General features: G+C 46.6%; 1 protein-coding gene across 8 annotated transcripts in view; it reads left to right on the top strand.

The window, feature by feature from the left end:
• RAF1 (Raf-1 proto-oncogene, serine/threonine kinase) overlaps positions 1 to 18,044 on the top strand; it is a 65,055-nt gene that overhangs the window by 22,947 nt on the left and 24,064 nt on the right. For 2 of the 8 annotated variants that reach the window (XM_032750706.3, XM_072934865.1), the window contains exons 1-2: positions 6,209 to 6,233; positions 12,234 to 12,289. In XM_032750706.3, coding sequence (XP_032606597.2) covers positions 6,221 to 6,233; positions 12,234 to 12,289 — 69 coding nt within the window. In that variant the 5' untranslated portion in view covers positions 6,209 to 6,220. Of the gene's footprint in view, positions 1 to 1,653; positions 1,679 to 2,748; positions 2,907 to 6,208; positions 6,234 to 12,233; positions 12,290 to 18,044 lie in introns of those variants that run through there. The other 6 variants (XM_032750707.3, XM_032750704.3, XM_072934866.1 and 3 more) reach the window with 5 other exon arrangements.

Genomic DNA, 18,044 nt, shown 5'->3' with positions numbered 1-18,044 from the left:
AATAATTTTCATTTTATTTTGGAAAGTTTGTTCAGTTTTTGTTTCCCTTCTACTTCAGTGCCGTAATGTTTCAGTTTCCCTGTTTGCTTTTCAGTTTCTTTCTTGCAATTATTGTCTTCCTTTGCATGTGCTACATTGTTTAACTCTGAAATCTGGCTTGCTTTCCTCCAGATCTGTGTTTATTTGCTCCATGACTACACTCCTTCACTGTTCTGGTCTCTTAAAAGAAGTTTAAAACTTTATGAAAGGTCTTTGGCAAAACCTTCTCTTCTTGAGGTGGCTTTCCCCCCTTTCCTTCCTTCTTTTCAAGCCCCTCATTGTGTTTATATTTTATATTATAGTATTTGAAGATCCTTTTGCATATTTTGCAAAAATCTGTACTACTCTCCCATATTACATGGATATACTTAGCCTAAAGCCATGTGAATATTTATTGTACACACTGCTTTGAGTGTATTTTTGTATTTTTTCCCATATTTTTGTATTTTTTCCCGTATTTTTTTTCTCCAGGGCTAAGTTTTGCAGTCAGATACATGGACTCCTGTTCAAGTTGTATAAATAAACTGGATCTGTGCATCATGGGACTTGTTCAGTTGAAATGTGACATTGAGAAGTTACTCTGTAAGAATTTGAAAAGAATTATTTAGATTTTAAATTTTTCCCTCAGTGGATACCACCTTGATCTGGATTTGGTTTTCTGGTAGGTCTGAGCCCATGGTAATGGAAATGAGGAAAATTAGAGAGTAAGGTCTTTTCTTAATAGCTGTGATCTCAGTGTGGTTTGTCTTGTAAAAGGGTGCTATAAAAGCTTAAGTATTTATTTTAGCAATGTCCTCTAAATTTCATTTTTTCTGAAAGTTACCACTGATTCCAGTGTAATAATGCTGGAATCAGTGGTAACTTTCAGAAAAAATGGGAAGCACAGCATTTTATAGTCATGGAAACCTCTGTTTCAGCCCTCCAGAGTTCCTGGTTGCCATCCCCATTCCAATCCCCTATTACCTGGCAACCCCACCTCCTCCTGGGGGGCACCGAGATCTGAGGACTGTGTTTTGGGATTTTTTTCTATTTGTTGCTTAGGAGAGGCAAACCCAACAGTGCTGCTTTTTCCTTGTCCTTGCTATGCCTCTCTGAGGTTAACGTGACTTTAGCCGAACTCAGGTTTTGGTTTATATCAGAACTGTCTTCCATAGAGAAATCCAAAATAAGGCTGAGAATTTTGCTGGAGGCTCTTTTTTAGAGTAACACATTTAATTAACAATTAATGTAACTTACATGATTGTAAATGCAAGCGTGTAATGTTCTTTAAAAACAGTTCTAGGAGAAATGTTTTCCTTTGCAAGCGCTACCCTGAGAAGCTGTATTTTGGGGTGGTAATTTGTTTACTATTTTGATGTGCCATTCTGCACGTTTTCAAAGCTAAAATAAGCGAGCTGGCAGCGAGCAGAGCCCTTCGGTGTCCCTGCTTTTCCATGGAGGCTGTGCGGAGTCACACAGGGATTGCTGCCCAACAGCTGGTCCCTGTCTCCTCCAGGGAAAGAGCCTGCACGCTATTTGGTTTTATTTCTTTATTTCTCCCCAGATACCTTCCCCAGCAGCTCACACCCCACCCCTGAGCACGTACCGCCCCTGGGCAACCGCTGCTGCTCCCTGCAGAGCCGCCCTTGGCCACGCACAGGTAGGACAGGGCTGGCTCTGCCCAGGCACAGCGGCGCTGCCCGCCCGGCGCCGGGCTCCGGGTTCTGCTCCGGGCTGTGCTCCGGGATGTTCTCCGGGCTGTGCTCCGGGTTCTGCTCCGGGCTGTGCTCCGGGCTGCGCTCCGGGTTGTGCTCCGGGCTGTGCTCCGGGCTCCGGGCTGCGCTCCGGGCTGTGCTCCGGGCTCGGCTCCGGGCTCCGGGCTGTGCTCCGGGCTCCGGGCTGTGCTCCGGGCTGTGCTCCGGGCTGTGCTCCGGGCTGCGCTCCGGGCTGTGCTCCGGGCTGTGCTCCGGGCTGTGCTCCGGGCTCCGGGCTCCGCTCCGGGCTGTGCTCCGGGCTCCGGGCTGTGCTCCGGGCTGCGCTCCGGGCTCCGGGCTGTGCTCCGGGATGTTCTCCGGGCTGTGCTCCGGGCTGTGCTCCGGGCTCCGGGCTGTGCTCCGGGCTCCGGGCTGTGCTCCGGGCTGTACTCCGGGCTGTGCTCCGGGCTCCGGGCTGTGCTCCGGGATGTTCTCCGGGCTGTGCTCCGGGCTGTACTCCGGGCTGCGCTCCGGGCTCCGGGCTGTGCTCCGGGCTCCGGGCTGTGCTCCGGGCTGTGCTCCGTGCTCAGGGCTCTGCTCCGGGCTCCGGGCTCCGGACAGTGCTCCGGGCCCTGCTGTGCACCCCGCGGGGCTGCTCCATTCACTAATGAGCTGTCAGCCTCCCGAGGGCCCGGCCGGGCAGGGCTGCAGCGGGCGGCTCCGGGCGCTGAGGGCGGCGGTGCCTGTGAGGCGGCGCCGCGGTGCCCTGAGGGGCGCCCGCTCCAGCCCCCGCTCATGCCGCTCTCCCAGGCCGGGTGGCGGGCAGGGCTGGAGGCGCGGCGGCGTCGGGATCTCTCCTTGGATCTCTCCTTGGATCTCTCTCTCCTTGGATCTCTCCTTGGATCTCTCCTTGGATCGTTCCTTCCCTCCCCGCTCCCTCCCCGAGCAGCGCCTCAGCCGCCCCCAAATGGCGGCGGGGCGGGGCGGCCGATCGGCAGCTCGGCGCTCCCGCGCCAGGCGGGGAGGCGGGAGCGGCGGGCAGGCGGGCGCAGGCACGGCGTGGAGCGCCGAGCGCGCGATGGGCGGGGATAAATGTCTGCCTGGGCGCGGGGCCGCCATTTTCTGTGAGGCGCGGAGCGAGCGGCGCCGGGCGGGACCGGGGCGCGGGGGACCCGCCGGGGGCCCGGGACACAGGTACGGGCGGCCGGGGAGCGCCAGGGCCGGGCGGGAGAACCGTTCCCTGTATTTCCTCTCCTTGCAGCGCTCCGTTCCGCGCTGGCGCCGCTCCGGGCTCGGCCCCGGGCGCGCTGACCCGGCCGCTCGGCCCCGGCGGACACGGAGGGAGGAGAAGCGGGAGAAGCGGGAGAAGCGGGCGGCTTCGGCCCGCGGGGCTCCGTGTGGGGATTGCCCGGGCCGGGGGATCGCTGTGGAGAGGGCCGGGGCGGGGCGAAGGTCGGGGGGGAGCGGGGCTGGGTTGTGGCCGCCGCCTGTCAGCGCCAGCGCGGGTGGGCCCTGCCCTGGGCAGGGGGAATGGGCAGGGAGATGGATGGCAGCCCGCACAGCTGGGTGAGCCCTGCCCTGGGCAGGGGGAATGGGCAGGGGGAGGGATGGCAGCCCGCACAGCTGGGTGAGCCCTGCCCTGGGCAGGGGGAATGGGCAGGGGGAGGGATGGCAGCCCGCACAGCTGGGTGAGCCCTGCCCTGGGCAGGGGGAATGGGCAGGGGGAGGGATGGCAGCCCGCACAGCTGGGTGAGCCCTGCCCTGGGCAGGGGGATGGATGGCAGCCCGCACAGCTGGGTGAGCCGTGCCCTGGGCAGGGGGAATGGGCAGTGGGATGGATGGCAGCCCGCACAGCTGGGGAGCCCTGCCCTGGGCAGGGGGATGGATGGCAGCCCGCACAGCTGGGGAGCCGTGCCCTGGGCAGGGGGATGGATGGCAGCCCGCACAGCTGGGGAGCCGTGCCCTGGGCAGGGAGATGGATGGCAGCCCGCACAGCTGGGGAGCCGTGCCCTGGGCAGGGGAATGGGCAGGGGGATGGATGGCAGCCCGCACAGCTCGGTGAGCCGTGCCCTGGGCAGGGGGATGGATGGCAGCCCGCACAGCTCGGTGAGCCGTGCCCTGGGCAGGGGGATGGATGGCAGCCCGCACAGCTCGGTGAGCCGTGCCCTGGGCAGGGAGGGCCAGCAATGGGATGAACATCCCGCACAGCTGGAGCAGGGAGGGTGAGCAGCGGGCATCCCGCACAGCTGGAGCCGTGCCCTGTGCAGGGGGAATGAGCAGTGGGATGAGCATCCAGCACCGCTGGGGCCGTGCCCTGTGCAGGGGGAATGAGCAGTGGGATGAGCATCCCGCACCGCTGCCGTGCCCTGCCCACAGCCCCGCTCTCCTCGGGTCCCCGCTGTGATGCTGTAGCTTTGTCCCTCCTGTGCTTCCAGCAGGGCTGCCTGACCCTCCTGTTATTGTCATCCCCAGTCTGCTGGACTGGGAGGAGAAAACGCCTCTAGGTGTATCAGCACAACGGAATTTTTTCTGCTCGGGCATTCTTTGGTCTGAATTGCTCGCTTGGTTATTTTTTGCAACTTAAAATCCATTAGACATTGGCAGACAGGAGTACGATTATTCTGTGTCCTGAGTCCTTGTCAGCTGTTGAGCCCTGCCGTGTAGCAGTGCTGCTCCTGCAGAGCCCAGGCTCCAGCCCTGTCCTCTTTCTGCCTCTCTTTATCTCCAGCCTGACTGCACTCAGCAGTAACCTGCTGGTCCTGCTGCTGTCTGTTGTTCACCTCGCCTGCGACAGGCCACATGACTTGTGCAGAATTGTTTTCCTTCCTGGCCTTGGAGTGACATCCATAAATGCAGGGGCTTCAGCTGGGCCGGTGAGATTGCAGAACCAGTTGTGGTGGGAAACTGTGCTGCAGCTGCAGGTTGTGGGTGTGCAGAATCAGGAGGATCTACAGTGGTGTAAAACTCAGAATCTTTCCAAAACTGAAGATGTTTTTTATTTCGATGCTTCAGAAAAACTCAGCTGCAGCTTTTGCCTGAAGGATTGCTGCATTGTGCCAAACTGGAATGGGCATGCTGATTCTTCAGGATGTGTCTGCAGTGTTGGTGCAGAACGAGAGATTGAGTTGATGAATGTGAGAGTTAATTCCAGGCAATTCTCTTAAATCTCTTCTGGGGACACCCACTCAGAATGGAAGTGGCTTTAGTTTGGTTTGTCTTAATGAGAATTTTCTGCAGGCAAGCCCTGAGGCTGCAACTAATCATGAAAGATGTAGGGATCTCTGTGTGTGCTCATGAAATGAATATGGTGACTGATTAATGTAGTAAGCAATTTAATCTTAGATGATTAAATCAGAAGTGAAGTAGCATCGTTGGGTTGGGGCAGTGTTGTTTTCAGAGTCCTGGAATATATTTTTCATACCGTTTGTTGCTATTCTTAATATTTTCAGGATTGGACAACTTATTGTGCAACATTGCTGATTAACCTGCTTTTTTGAAGGAAAAGCTGGAAGTGGCAGGAAAAAAAGCCTATTTTTTTTCCAAAGAAGATCTAAACCTTATTTTTTTCAGTTTAATTCCTTTTCCATTTTTTATTCTTAGCCAACCGTGCATTCTGTTCAAATTATGTATGAAGTCACTGCTGTCTCAGGGCCTGAACTTACTATATCTCATTAAAATAACTCATTTTCTGAACCACAAACATGACCCACTGAAATCATTGGTCAGCACTTCTTGGTACGCTACATCAGCAGTAATTTCTTCTGGGACATCTCCTCCCCTCCTCCCTCCAGATTATTTATGTGGCTCTTTGTGCTGTTGGAAAACCAGGAGTTGAGAAGAAAACCACGTTTTCCTTGTTGGAAAACATTAAATTCAGAGCTGTTGGTTTCCAGGCTCCTGCAGGAGATGGGAACCAAAACCAATCTTCAGTCAGGATTCAGTGCAGGAGTTGAATTGCTGCTGTGGATAGAGGATGTTTAAACTGTTTTTATTTTGCTAATTCAGTTCGCAGAGCACACGAACTCGGGCAGTTCAGTGCAGGTTGGTGTTTGGGTCTCTCTGCACTCAGCCTGTCCTTTCCTGTGCTGCCAGAGTCGTTCCCTTTGCCACACCTTTGTCACACCTCCAGCACCGCTCCGACACCCGGGGATTCTGCTCCTCCCCTTCCCGTGTGTCACGGCTCTGCCCTGCCTCCCCGGCCGGGAGGGATTTCCGTGGGCTTGGGCTCCTCCTGGGGATGTGCTCCTGCCCTGGTACCCCTGAGGAGAGCAGGGGATTCCCCACGCCTTGGCTTCCTATTTCTGTATCCTCTGGGAATGTCCTGTTCTTTGTGCCTCTGCCTAACTTCAGCAATTCTTGGGTATTTCTCATTGTTAGAGGAGAGGCCACCACCAGTTGCCCAGGGAATGAGGATAATGGCATTTGTGCAGCTGCATTTCCAAAACTTTCATGGCAGTTCAGGAAACAACTGAGTGCAAATGAGTGGTTGAACAGGATGACTGTTCAGGATGGTTATAAGAAGTAAGTTCCTGGACCATCTTCTGTATTAGAAACACAGAAAGCTAAAGAGTGTGTAATGAAAAATAGTATTTAGAGTTCTATTTATAATAAAACCATCAAATTGCATAAGTTAAAGTGATCTTTATTTGGGGAAACAACAAAAGTCATCAAAACAAGATGAAAACTTGCAAAAAATCAAGATGAAAACTTAGCAAGTAGTGTGATTGAAGCATGATTTCACTAAGTTTCACATAAGTTTAATTTGTAAACAGACATGTTTACATCGTCACTGTACCGATTTTGATTGACTTTGTCTAATTGCCTTTGGTATTTTCAAGTATTAAATATATCCACTGTGTATTGAGTAAGGTTGTGGAAACATTTGCTCAGCTTTACAAATTAATTGAAAGAGGAGTTGCTGTAACAGTAGGGGCTTGGCTAAAAAGTCTAAATTTATGACAAATTAACAAGGTATTTTAGCAATGAGCATGCATTAGCTCATGACTTTTGAGACAGCATGGAGTAGATACAATTTATTCTGTATGGGTAACCCATGTTTAGTGATGTTCTTATTGTTTCTGAAAAGAAAGTCTCTTTTGGCCCCAGCTCTGTGAAGAATTCTCCGAGCTCTGCTGGCTCTTGCTACACTCGCTGTTTTTTTGTAAACAACGCTTTTGCTTTGAAAAGCAGCTGCGCACGTTTATTCCTTTAGTGACTTGAATATTGTGTTTGTACTATAAATGTCATCTGTTTTACACAAAGTTGATTTTATTGCAGCAGTGTGTACTGACCTTTTATGGTTTAATAGAATATGGTCATTTGTGTACTGAAATGCTGCAGCGCACACAGCAGACGAGGATAAACAAAGTCGTGGTCTGGAGTCATTTGTAAATGAGAAAAGCGTTTTCAGAGCTGGGAATTAGAAGTGATCATTAATATATAGCTTGTTTACGTAAGTATCCTATTGTCAGGCTGTGAGGAGGTTTGAAGGGCAGCGCTGCGGTTTGCGTGGCAGGGCAGGGTGGTCGCGGCGGGGTTTGTGTGCGGGTGTGCCCGCCCTGCCCGCCCTGCTGGCCGCTTGAGGCACACGGGCTGGAGAATCGCCTCGCAGGTCCGAGTGCCGTGTTTGTCTCTGGGACGTGCAGAGGGAGATGTCCCCGCTCGTGTCCCTCGCTGCCTCCCGCCGGGCCGCGGCTCGGTACCGTCCCCGGGCCGGGTTTGCCCCCGCAGCGAGCGGCAGCGCTCATTCCGCGCATTCCGAGGGACGGAGCCCAGCGCCCGGAGCTGCGGCCACCGCGGTATTTTTAGTCCGCTAAGGGAGGGAGGTTGGTCCCTGACTCGCGCCTGGGTGTGGTGTGGGGTTAATGGATTAATTAAAGCTGGCTCCGAGGTTCAGGCGCCGAGAAATGGCTCTGAGCCCCCATTAGAGTTTTCTCTTACATCAATTGTTTCACCATAGAACAAGCTGTAGTTCTGAAAGTGGGGATTTTTGGAACACTGTGTTGACAGATTACCGAGAGAGATGCAGGATAGTGCATCTCTCTCTAATGTCTCTAATGCTTTTGTAGGGGAAAACATTTAAGGTGTTATATTGAAATATTTTAACATATGACCAATTTTCCTTTTTCTGTAATATCTTTTAGTCTGCTTCCAGTGTATGTCCCTGTTAGCTCTACCAGTAATTTGTGCTGGCTTTTGCATATTCCTCTTTCTTGTTCTCAGCCATTTAAGTGTTTGCTCAAAGTCTGGTCATACTTTCAGTATTTTATAGTGTTTTTTCAGTCTATTCGCACACCACAAAAGGCACTCTTCTCTTTACTCGCTTGCTACCTGTGGCAGAGATGACTAAATTATCATTCTTTTTTTTTATTCAGATTTTCTTTCTGTGTAAGAAACGTGAGATTTTACATAAGAGTTTTTGGTGAAACTGAAGGAGCGTGATGGGGCAGGTGAAGATGCGTGAACTCCCTTTTGTTTGCATGGAATTGTTGCAGAAATGTGGGAGCACAAAGGGAGAATCCTGCAAAGCAGAGCAGTTCTAGGAGGGTCATTAGACTTGAAGTGTTGCTGGGAATTAAAAATACTGGTTAATCATACTTTAATTTTTTCTTTAATTCCTAATTTATTGCTACCCAAAAAATGGTATGTGTATTGTTTCCAAATCATTACCATGGAAAGTACGCTCTTACAAGTTTCTTGTAAAGGAGAAAGTAAAGTGGATTTTAATTTCACTTAATGTGCAGGTAAGAGTGCCTGTAATTGCCTCTGCAGCTTTCACTTGGAAAGGTGTATTTTGATACATGGGAACTTGGGGTTATTTAAACTTTAGTTTAGAAACTTTGTTCCGAAGTTTCTCTGAAAGTTACTCATATTTATGGCACAGGATGTGACCCCACCTTCACAGGCCAGAAGACCTTTTTTTTTCAATTCCCGAAGTTCAGAATTTACCTCGTAATTGTTAATTCCAAGAATACTGTTGGGTTAATATTTTCCTTATTTTGATGATTTCTGATAGCAATTGAATTCCTTCAGGTCTATTGCATAACCCCATTAAAATATTTTTTTCAGTTCTTCTGTATTTGTGTTTTAATTTGATGTGTTTGGGTTTGGCTTTTTTTTTTGTGAAACTTGCATTATAAAATTCACACATTAAAAGTACGGCAGAAGTGTCTAAACTTTCTTTACTCTTGATTTTTCACGAGGGTGATGCTTAGTTTTTAAAACAAACATATACAATACTGGTGCTACTGTGTGCAAATAACAAACATCTCTGATTATTCCAGGGCTTGCAGGTTTAAGGAGAGGTAAATATGTTGATGATCAGTCAGTTTGAATTTGATTGAGGCAGAAAAGTGTGTGAGAGCACCTGTGCCAGCTCAGCGACTCCCTGTTTTTCCCAGGCTTTCTTCTCCCTCTGCCTGCGATCCCTTTGGGAAGCTGTGTGCAATCAATGCCGATGTGGAGGGTGAGCAGGCAGGAACCTGTTTGTGGTGCTGGGATGGGAGGGTGCAGCTTTCCCTGGTGCCTAATTAGAAAGCTAAGCACTTTTGGTCACCTGCAAGTCAAGCTGCTGGCTATGGAGCAGAGTCTCTTCTGGTAAAGCAGCATTTCTGCCTCTGATCACGGGGCTCACAAGTTTGGGGTGGTGTTATCTTTATGTGGAAACATGGCAAAAGCCCGTTTGGAGTTCAGTGCTGGGGAGGGGCTGTTGAGGCTGCTTGGCCTGCAGAAATGGGATAAAAGGAGCTCTTTAGGGGATGGGTCATGTGCCTGGCAGAGAATGGAGTAAGTGAAGGAACTTCCAGTGTGCTGCAGCCAAAAGGAGCAACAAAGTGTGCTAGGCTCTAATTTTATTCTGACATTTGACAAGAAATACACTAAATTCTGAATGACATCATCCCTGTGTGCTGAAGCTTTGGAGCAGGTAGAAAGCGGACACAGGCAAGAACAGTGCTGCAGCAGAGCCTTGGGCTCACAGTGGTGCAGGGGATTGATTTCATCTCAGAAACAGGGCAGAGCTTGCTCTTGGATTTCTCCAACCTTTTAAGTTGCCTGTGTAACTCGCTCACTGGCAATGGTGAGGTTATAAAAAGAGAGCCAGCTGATGTTGCAATGTAAGCACTGCCCCTGTAGTGGAAAGACTGTCCTTTGGCATGCTCCCTGCTGCTATTTTTACCTATTCCAGTAAGATCTGCCCTTGTGATGTTGAATTACAGGACAGTACCTGGGATCATTTTCTGTTACAAAGTGCTGTATTTGCTGCAGAAAATGTTCAATAAAATTGGGCGGATTGACACTGAGACTGTCTTACACTGAAAAATATTTTTTTACTCTGTCAGCTATCTCTTGTAGCTGTGACTACAAGAGATTCTTTCACTTTTGTTTGCGTATTTTATGTCTGGCAGAGTTTCTTTTTTTAAATTTTGGGTTCATTTGTATGTTGATTATTTTGTCTTTCTCAGTTTCTCATGTGGAGACTTTAAATAGGCAGTGTGAGTTTTAAACACGGGGATTAACAGTGTAGCCCAGGAATCAGTGGAGTACAAGGTTTTGTCCTTATTTCTAAAAGGCCAGGCTGATGTTGACTAAATTTTATTTTGTATTCCTGCACACTATAGGAAATGAATATCTTTTCTGGGAGTAAATTAACAGCACTTCCAGTGACAAAATGCTGTATCTATCCAAATATTTGTAGTGGAAACTGGAGCAAACAGCAAGAATGGTCTGACAGTGAGACAGGGGGTTCAGTGGCACAGGTATCACACAGAGATGTGTGACTGCTGAAATGTCTGACATTTGTGATTACCATATCTCAAATACAAGGTGTGTTTTCTAAAACCATCCATCCATACTTCAGAAGTGCTTGACAGCACTGAAACCCAAACCTCAAGCTTTTGTGCTGGCTCTTTGTGCATTTAGCAGTAGGTTTGGGACAGAATCTCAGAATCTTTCCAAAGCAATGGTTTCATCTTGAAGTGTGATGAGTGATGAACTTGTGTGCTTTCAGCATTCCCCTCACAGGCCCTTGCTGGCCTTGCTCCTGCTCCTCAGAGCACCTCAGGTGGAAATCCTGCAGGCAGGGAACTTCCTCCAGGACACAGGGGCTTTCTTCTCCCTCTGCTCTGCCATTGTCTTACATGAACAATTCCAGTCAGGTCTAATTGAACCTCACGTCTGCAGTAAAGCTGGGCTTTTTGGCAGCTCTTATTCCTTAAGCCCTCATGTTTACCAGTTCTGTTAGCAGATGTTCTTACTGATTTTTTTTGTCATATGTCTCTTTATCTGTCAAGAAAAATAAGTAATTTTTCCTGCCTTACAACTATTGCTGTGGTGGCAGATAGAAATACTGCACCTGCTTCTTCAACCCATCACACTTGTTTTATGCTGTGCTATCTCTTCTTGATTTATGCATGAGATTTCTTTTTCTTCTTGCTGATTTTACTGTAAAAATGCTTTGGGTATTCGTTCTGTAAATGAAATTTCCCCATCAGTTTTCTCTCATTTTTTTCATGTAACATCCATCTTGGTAAGTCATTGTCGTGTCTTGTATTTGGTTTTAACTAAGGTCTCACCTTTTCCTCTGGTGTGAGAAAACCAGAATTCCTTCCTTCTCCTCAGTCTCCCTGCTTATCATTTTCCATGATGGAAGGTATATTTACAGTATCTTATGTATCACATTCCTTATTATTTGTTGGAGGCAGGTGTGCTAGGTGTAAGCAGGATAAATTCACAGGTCAGACTGTCAGTAGATTTTATTTTTAAAATCACTGAAAATGGCTCAAAGTGGAGGTCCCAAAGCATTAATCTGGTTTCTTGTTAATCTTTGAGAGTTTGCTGGTTTGGTAAAATCATTGCAGCTTCTTTTTATTTTTTAATTTTATTTTTTCCTCATATGCTCTGTCTAGAAGAGAGGATCCCTCTAACCAGAAGTGAGCTGGCAATATAAGATCTGTTCTTGATTTTTTTATTGCATTTTTTAGAAAGACATGAGGAAGCTGAGACTTCTTGATCTGGAGAAGAGAAAGCTTTGTGGGGGATGATCCCATCAAGATTTCTTCAGCTTCCCTGGGAATTCTTCCTCTTGCAGTTGGTGCTTTTATGCAAGCTACAGAGAGCCTTCAGAGGCTTGGCTGCTTGTTACTGTTTGTTTTGTCTCCAAGATTTGTCAACTTTTGTGAGTCAGCAAGGTGTTTGTCTGAGTGAGGAACTGATGTGTGAGAAGGGACTATTCAACTCCTATTTAATTTTTACTTCAGTGAGTTTTTAGCTGCAAAAGATTTTTTCTGATGTTCTGGAAGAATGAATGCTTTTGAGCCGGGTAACATTTGGTTGTCCTGCATTCTGTGTCTCCTTACACTGAAATGCTGCATAAAATGAGAGGCTAGAAGACCCTGAAAACTCTGAAAGTAGAAGGATGATAATTTATCACTGATGTAATTTTTGTTATTTATTTGGTATGTAGCACATGTATATGTTTTTCTGTTAAAATCTAACTTTCTTCTGGTTTTTTGTCTTCCACAGATGATGTGCTTCATCCTTTTGTCATAGGATTTCATTTGCTGAAAGGAAAACTGAAGGTATAAATAACTTTTTCTTGTTATCTTTCCCTTCCTCCTTCTCCTGCCCCATTCTTTCTTTGGAGATTCCTGGACCTTCCCTTCAGGAAGGGAAACTCGGCTCAGCCCCTCTGTGCTTGTATTCTTGCACTGCTGCTAAAATCCACTCTTGTTTTTTGAAAAATGCCACAAAATCGATCTGGAACTACAGTTAATACAGGGTTTGCTTTATCAGAAGTGTGTATTTAACTTAAGCTCTTACTTGACTCAGTCTCCCTGGATATTTACTTTGCAGGGAAAAGCCCTTCCTTAGTTTAGAGCTTCAGCTCTTGATATTTGCCTGTCTTCTCCAAACAGCATTTGCCTTTCCACACAACTGCAGGTCTGTTGGGAATAATCCAGACCTAATGTAAATCTGTCTGTGACATTATCTTCAAACTCTATCTCCGAAACAAAAAGGCTGGTATAGCACTTTGTTAAGTAAATAAAAACCCACCCAAACCAGACTGTAATTTCATGGGTGTATTTAATAAGATAATGTTAAAATGGAGCATAATTTCTTTTTGAAGCTCTCAGGACAGTAAATGTTTGACATAGTCTTAAATATTTTTTGTTGTATACGGTCTTAAATTTTTAAGTACATTCCGTTTTTATTTGCCATTTTATTCAGGTTTCTTGGCAAATACAGGTGCATACAGACCATGAAAATCAAGTTGTTACAGCTGTCCAGGAAGGATATATCCAGCTATTCCCAGGTGCATCTTGTTATAAAATACAAGGGAGACTCCTTTGTTCTGTCTCCTCCAGAAGATCTCTCAAGGCCGCCCCTGTGCCCTGCCCTCTGCCCGTCTGGATGGTGTTTCCAAGCTCTTGGAATCACATTATTGACCTCCACGTGGCACTGCAGGCCTGGCACAGAGCCCACATTTCATCACATCCATGGATTGGCTGAAAGCTGCCCAGGGTGACAGCAGGGAGCACCTGGCTCTGGGACAGCCTTGGGCAGTGCATCCTGCTGGAGGTACAGAAAATTCAGCATTCCTGCTGCTTTGCAGTGCTGTTAACAGCACCATGCAGGCCCTCTGTACAGTGAGATGTGAGCACAGCTCCCAGCAGCTTCTCTAATAATCCTCAGGCTGTTCCTCTCTCCAGGCTCTAAATCTGGGGTGTTCTCAGTGCTGCTGCATTTCCTACACGTGGCTGAGGGAGTACAGAGTCAGGCATTCTTTGTGCTGAGGTTCTCAGTCACTTTTTTGTTTAATCCTTGAGAACTCGTGTGGGAAGGGCATTTGGTGGATTGCTGACATTTGAGGAACTTTTTTTCATCCTTGCTGTAAAGTGGATGACTTCCAGGCAACTGCAAACACAGTTTGGGGCTTTCAGACTGGGAACAATTGGCATGAACAAGTGCAGAATGCAAATAGGCACATGGCTGGGAAGGTATGTGCACTTGATTGAGAGATTTGGGGGAGTAAAAAGGCTTGCCCAGTGTTTTGACCATGTAAAGAAAGACAAAACACTTGTAGTCCCACTTCTGTCTGCAGTGCAGGGCCCATGTTAGAGAGATCTCTCTGTAAATCTCCCTTTGGAGGATTCTCCTGAGAAGAATTTCACATTATGGCACAGAAACAAGAAATCTGAGTGACAGGACTGTCATATAATATGATTCTGATACAGTCAGCTATAAAAAACAGTGTTCAGTGCTTTTTGTTTCTAATGAGTTTGAGTTTACTGAATTAAAAAAGGAGCACGAATTACATATCACTTCAGCTTTAATAGTCTTCATCATGTTAAGAGCACATTAAAAATTATGAAATATAAACTCTGCAGCCGTACTTAAATCCAATTTAAAACCACTCTGATTAGAAAAACCTGCTGCATTTTTCTTTTTACCTGGGATTGGTTTTTTTGCTTTGGTAAAGGCAAAGCTTTGGATTCTGTATCCCTCTTTTAGATGCTGGATCTTCAGTGCTTCTGTTTCTCTAATGAAGGAGTTGTGGTTTTGAAGAGAAGCTTAGAGCTCCACGTTTGAATTTCGTAGAAATATGTGGAAAAAAATGTGTGACTGCCAAGGGGATGATCTTTGTGGAAAGGACAAACCAAACAGATGTTCCCGGGATCTGGCTGGGAACAGTGGCCTGGAACTGTTACAGCCAACAGAGAGCAGGCACAGGGTGGCCAAAGGTGCAGATTGTTTTGGTGGCAAATTCCTGCTAAGCAGAGCCCAAAGTACAGCCTGCTGCAGCCAGGGAGTCTGACTTGGTTTGTGCTTACTAGCCAGAGTTTTTATCTGACAGCAGCTTTTAAATACAAAAATATATTAATCTTGAATGGATAATAAATCAATAAGTCTAAAATGAGTAAGTCTGAAAGCAGGTTGAGAGTTGTATTGCTTATGTCCTCCTTACTGTAGGGCCCACTTGTTGGAAAACCAATGTTATTTTTTTCCCTGATGGCTGAAGTAGTGACTAAAACCAGAATATTTCTGGTAAATAAAGAAAAAGAGTAGAAAAGATACTTCCAAGATCAGAACAGCAGAGGCAGAAATTTTATGTGTTTCTGTTGGTTTTTGTTTTGCTTGGTTTGTTTCCCTGAACACTGACATTTCCTTCTGTTAATTTTAAATTTCTGTCAGTTGTCTACAGGAGGAATTTGTTTTTTGGCATTCATCTCTTAAAATGAAGGACAGATGAAGGAAAAGCACCAACCTTGTAGATGTAAGAGGGATCTGCATGGGTTTTTACACTAATCCCAACTCATGCCCTGCATTCATAATTCCATAGATTACAGCTTTATTTATTAATATAGGAATGAGTCCATATTTATCCTCTACTGCTCTGAAAAGCTACTTTTAAAAAATGCTGCTGTAGATCACAACAGAGATTTGTCTGGTTTGAATTTCTGGTTTTCCCCACAGGTAATTGGTCACCCAAGCAATATTAGATCAATTAATTACTGTATGGGAGAAGAAAAGGCCACAGGGTCCTTGATCTTTTTGTGTCAGAGATGAAAACTTTGCTTCTAAGCAGCTTTTCAAGCTTATATTTACTGACAAAAGTGTCCCGTTTGAAATGGATTCTGGACTTTGTTCTGTGTTTGTAGGTGTATTCCATGAAACATGAAATTCCATGAATTTGCATGGATAAAAATGGCAGCATGCGTGTGCTGGCAGGGGGAGCTGTTATGAGGTGTTTTTAAAAGCTTTGGGTGTTTGTTCCAGGAAAAAGCAAGGACAAAGTACGTAAACTTTGGTGTGAGAGTTCAGATTTGTAACACATGAACTTTCAGCTTAACTCAGTACCAGTTTTGGCATTTTTTAGGGAGTTTTTTAACAGTTCAGACCAGCAATTTATCCTGCTCACGGGAGAAGTCAGAGTGGCTTTTGACATGGAATGAATGACATGAATGTATTGATTGTATATGAGTGACTGAGCTCCAGGAATTTGTTCCTGTCAGATGTGCACATTCCAGAACTGTTCCATGCTTTTGGTTTAATACTCGTTCCAGTGATTCATTAGCAGAGTCTGTAATGTGTGCAAACAGCGCTAATGAAAAGTGCAGTCTTGGTCAGAGTGTGCAGAGCTCCTGGGAGTCTTGCAGCAGTAAATGACATTATTTTTCTGCTTAGGCTGAACATTTAATATGAAACCAATCGGTATTGGTTCCCCATCAGTCCTGGATCTGCAATGGGGCTGATGCGCTTTAATATCTTAAAATATTCTTTGACTGCTGCTGTTGCAGTTTTCCAGTTGGAGAAAGGCTGTTTGAAGTAATTTTCATGAAAGCGATGAGCTACAGGAAGAAAAGATTTAAAGAAAATTTTTAGAAATATACATGAAAACATCCAGCTGGCAGTGGATTATTTGAGCATGGCATAAACATAAATCCAGTATCTGGTAATGATTATGTTTCAGAAATATGCTTGTAGTTAATTTTAAGAGAGACAAACAATTTTTTTCTGAAAGAGACAAACCTAAGAAGAATATAGTTATGAAGGCATCATTGTAAAATCTTTCTTCCTCTTTTTTAAATGAAATTTCTCTTTAGAACAGAGTTTCCAACATCTTTTCACTGGAGTGAATTGGGGTGGATGTTGGAGGAGCTGGAGTAAATGAGTGTAGTGTGTAAAAATACCTTTAATCCATTCCTGCTTGGAGCAAAATACCCAAAGGGAATAAAACTGCCAGGCCCAGGTTACAGGACCCTGCAGGGTGGGCTGTGCTCTGCACATCAATGACCTGTTCAGGTGGACTCAGACCTGTGGGCAGAGATGTTCTCCCTGCTTTGTTCTGCCTTTGTGCCCATTCAGGGTTCTGAGTGAGCAGACGTGGTGTGTGGATGTGCAGTGCTGGCCTGTGTCATTAAATGGCACCTTTTGTCAGCCCTAAGCTGTTCACTTCAGGGCCCTGTCAATGCTCTTCTCTCCTACCTGTGCATGCACTGATGGTTTTGTATAGATTTATATAAATTTGAAGCCAGCTTTCTTTGCACTGGAGGGCAGGAGAAAGGTGTAAGTCATTCAGAATCACCTCCTGGGCAGCAGCTTTTCTGACTATGTTCTTCCATGAGAATAATCTGGAATAAGGCTTGAGAAGTGAACATGGCTGCCCATGCTCTGCCAGAATTTGAGTGTTTTCAACCAGACTGTTCATGGCGTGGGTCAAGAGGTGTTTGTGGGGTCCTGGAACCTCTGGCACCCTCAGAGGCTGTCTCTGAACAAGAGTCAGGACAGTTTGGGTTTCTTCAACAAGCTCCACCTTTCCAGCTGCCAGCCCTCAAACAGTGGATGCCAGAGCAGGTTTAGCAACTTTCCAGCAGGGATTCCCTGTCTCTCCCCAGGAGACTGTGAAGATGTGTTAAACTTCCTTTTCTTCTCCCATCCCCCTCCACCCTCAGGCCACTTGGCAGGTTTTTGCCAGCTCCAGACCGGGTCTGACCTCTCTTCTCTTCTTTTCCCTTCCGTGTTGGCTCCTCCCCGAGTGTCCGAGTAGCATCCAGAGCCCTGAGCTTCGTGGGGAGGAGAGCTGAGGATGCTGTGTGTGGTACATCCATTTTCTAGGGAAAGAACTCAACATCTGTGAGCAAACCCAGCCTGCCAGGGACTGAATCCTCAGCCAAAAGAGATGGCAAAACCCCAGTGATGGCAGGAGAGAGCAGGGCATTGCTGGAAGGGAGGGCTGTGCCAGATGTGGCCAGTTCTGAGACTGTCCAGCACTTACTGAGGCAAAGATCCTGGGAGAGAAGGATGCAAATGCCTAATTAAAGATAGAACTGACATTTGGGTCTACAGAAGGCTGGTGGCATTTGCTGTCTGTGTTTTTCTGTGTGTGCAACAGCCTTAAAATACATTGCAGTGATCTTGCCTGGTAGGCTGTGCCTCAGTGTGCAGGGTTTGGGGGAGAGGATACTCTGAGAGCAGGGAAGTCACTTTTTGGGTGTGAAGCTTATCTTCTGTCAAAATGCAAGTTTGAATTCTTTGCCATTTCCTGCTTTCTCTAGAATTTTTCAGGAAATGTTGGCAGCATATCAAAATAATAAATATAAAGGCTGTAATGTTGGGGTGTTGTCAACTTCTATCAGCAGGGACAAGGAGATTTTGATGGCTGTCCTGTTATTCCTTAAATCAGCAGAAAAATCAAGTCAAGCTCCTCTTTTTGTTTAGTCTCATGTGTTACCTGGAAGGGTGAAACAATGGAGTTTCCCATAGGGGATAAGTTAAGAGAAGCTCTCTGGTTTCATCTTTCTCCTCTTATCTAACGTTTATCTCAGTTTTTAT

Source organism: Taeniopygia guttata, chromosome 12 (assembly GCF_048771995.1).
Source record: "Taeniopygia guttata chromosome 12, bTaeGut7.mat, whole genome shotgun sequence".
NCBI classification, from domain to species: domain Eukaryota; kingdom Metazoa; phylum Chordata; class Aves; order Passeriformes; family Estrildidae; genus Taeniopygia; species Taeniopygia guttata.
Note: the sequence above shows the minus strand (reverse complement) of the source record. Positions and strands in the feature narration are given on the sequence as shown.